General features: G+C 47.2%; 1 protein-coding gene across 1 annotated transcript; it reads left to right on the top strand.

Moving 5' to 3' along the window:
* Nucleotides 1-6: 6 nt before the first annotated feature.
* Nucleotides 7-300, top strand: LOC109132069 (calmodulin-2/4-like; the record flags this gene model as incomplete). Its single annotated transcript, XM_019243197.1, has 1 exon — nt 7-300. A coding segment is annotated over one exon (294 nt), but the record flags the coding sequence as incomplete, so codon positions are not given.
* Between the last annotated feature and the right edge of the window lie 3 nt (nt 301-303).

The following is a 303-nucleotide window of genomic DNA, read 5'->3' as shown; positions in this document are numbered from 1 at the left end:
GACATGATCAACGAAGTGGATGCAGATGGTAACGGGACGATAGATTTCCCTGAGTTCTTGAACCTTATGGCACGCAAGATGAAAGACACTGATTCAGAGGAGGAGCTTAAGGAAGCCTTCAGGGTTTTTGACAAGGACCAGAACGGTTTCATCTCCGCTGCTGAACTCCGCCATGTGATGACAAATCTTGGGGAGAAGTTGACGGATGAGGAAGTCGATGAGATGATCCGAGAGGCTGATGTCGATGGTGATGGTCAGATTAACTACGAAGAGTTCGTCAAAGTCATGATGGCAAAGTGAGAT

The sequence above is a fragment of the Camelina sativa genome, unplaced genomic scaffold (assembly GCF_000633955.1).
Source record: "Camelina sativa cultivar DH55 unplaced genomic scaffold, Cs unpScaffold17071, whole genome shotgun sequence".
Lineage (NCBI taxonomy): Eukaryota > Viridiplantae > Streptophyta > Magnoliopsida > Brassicales > Brassicaceae > Camelina > Camelina sativa.
The sequence above is the reverse complement of the archived record's forward strand: the minus strand, read 5'-3'. Positions and strand labels throughout refer to the sequence as shown.